A 1,994-nucleotide genomic window follows, 5' to 3' on the forward strand; every position below is an offset into this window, starting at 1 on the left:
TTTGGACCGACCGGTGCCGTACATGCACGTCTGCCCAGTGAAGGCTCAAATAAACAGGATGTGCAGCAGCTGGAACATCAGGACACTGACGGTCACATCCTGAACTTCACACAGAGGAAGTGAAGCCACAGTTATCTGGCTGAGCCACTGAGAATCAGTTCATGTTCAGCAGCTGAGACTGATGATCTGGATCATCACTGTCAGGTTTAATACGACTCACTCAGACACAAGCTGGTTAGTTCCTCTCACTCTAACTGCTCTCTTTCTTCCTACAGGTACGGCCAGGGCTGGGACTGGGAGGTTAAATCTTCCATAGACAAATCATGTGAGTAGTGACACTGTGTCTCCTCTTCATCAAACCTTCATCAATAAACTCTGATCTTAAAATGAGCCTGAGCTCATTTCATCCCAACAATCTGTATCAGTGACCTCTGGAAACCAGCTGCGCTCACGTCTTAAAGAACTGCAAGTTACGTTTGGTTCCAGGTGGTCCACGGATCCTTTAACAACCTGACACACTGACTGGTTTCTGGTTTGTGGCTGCAGACAGGATTCCGACCCCTTCGCTGTCTCACACTTTGTTGTGCTGTAGGTTTAATGTGAAATGGATCAAACTGCCATTTTTACATAAAGTGAAACATGTTTTTAAAAACCACAGACTGAGGTCTCTTCTGTCTAAAAGTCTTCTGAGCCTTTGCTGCGGCTCCAAACTGTGTTCAGCCACTTCCGGTTTGCTTTGTCCTCATTGAAGTGTGTCTAGAACCAGACTGGATCCACCTGTGGCAAACTGGGCCGACTGGACAGAGTTTAGAAAGACACACACCAGGCTCTGCTCATCACCTGCTAACACCGTCCCTACAGTGAAGCATAATGGGGGCAGTGTCCTGCAGTGGGGTGGCTTCTCAGTAGCAGGGACAGGGAGACCGGTCAGAACTGAGGGACAGACAAATGCAGCTGGATACAGAGAGGTCCTGGTATTAAACCTGAGACTAGATTTAGTTCCTCGAGTCCTGGACTCACAGGAAGTGCAGTCTGAGCTACTGCTACTTTACTCCACTGCATTTCTCTGACAGCTGGACTCACTGGTTCCTTTTCCCATTCACAGCAATAAAACAACATGTCACCAACAGATCAGTACTGATGTGTTCTTGTCTTGTTCCTTTTCAGCTCTGTTTCCCAGCGGTGACTCGTAGTGTCCCAGCAGAACAGAAACCGGAGTCCGTCCAGGACAGTCTTTATTGACACATAGTCTGGACCGGTTCTGCCCCGGCTGCTGGAGAAACTCTAGCTCAGTCTGAATCTGGACCAGGAAATGTTTCACCAGTGTCTGTCACCAGTCATCGTGGATCATCGGTCCTGATTTGACTCTGTGTCTTTGTGTATTGACTCATATGTGGCTGTAACATGAATTTGTGCTACTGGAGTGTTGTGGAACCCTGACCTGGGCCAGTATAAGTCAGGCACTCACCAGTAAGAATTTCCTAATCTTAAAAAAAAAAAAAAACTCAACATCTCTTCAGTCTGAAACAAGGTGTAGGATTTACTGCAAAAGGTCACAAATGGCAATATCTCTGTTTCTGGTTGGTGAAGCAGAACAGTTTACAGATCTCCTGCAGCATCTTTTATACTCTCTACATCAGGGTTCTGGCCCGCCAAGGGGTTCAATACACAGAAATCACAGTTTTTCGCTCACCCTTTACAGTCAAAGCTTCTGGTGTGCCTGTAGACATCCAATTAGAAATAATTGATTTCCAATGTGATACAAATTTGCCTCAGTGGACTTGGACACATTTTATCAGTATCTCCTGCCAGGGTACCCCAAATTAACAGCCCTAGCTGCAAATATTTTGTGCATGTTTGGGACTACCTACCTTTGTGAACAGGTTTTCTCAGTAATGAACATCAATAAAAAAAAAAAAAAAACTGTGCTCAAGGCTCACACGCCTCCACTTAAATGACATTCTGAAACTGGCTGGTACTCCGGACAAGACGCC

At 46.1% G+C, this 1,994-nt stretch overlaps 1 protein-coding gene across 1 annotated transcript in view; it reads left to right on the forward strand.

Moving 5' to 3' along the window:
- The window catches only part of LOC109951659 (ribonuclease inhibitor-like), a 5,850-nt gene extending 5,426 nt beyond the window's left edge, over positions 1-424 (forward strand). The window contains exon 3 of the mRNA XM_020586273.1: positions 276-424. Within this exon, the coding sequence (XP_020441929.1) occupies positions 276-333 (58 nt within the window). The 3' untranslated portion in view covers positions 334-424. The remainder of the gene's footprint in view (positions 1-275) is intronic.
- The last annotated feature ends 1,570 nt before the right edge of the window (positions 425-1,994 follow it).

The sequence above is a fragment of the Monopterus albus genome, unplaced genomic scaffold, assembly GCF_001952655.1.
Source record: "Monopterus albus unplaced genomic scaffold, M_albus_1.0 scaffold401.1, whole genome shotgun sequence".
Classification (NCBI taxonomy): Eukaryota; Metazoa; Chordata; class Actinopteri; order Synbranchiformes; family Synbranchidae; genus Monopterus; species Monopterus albus.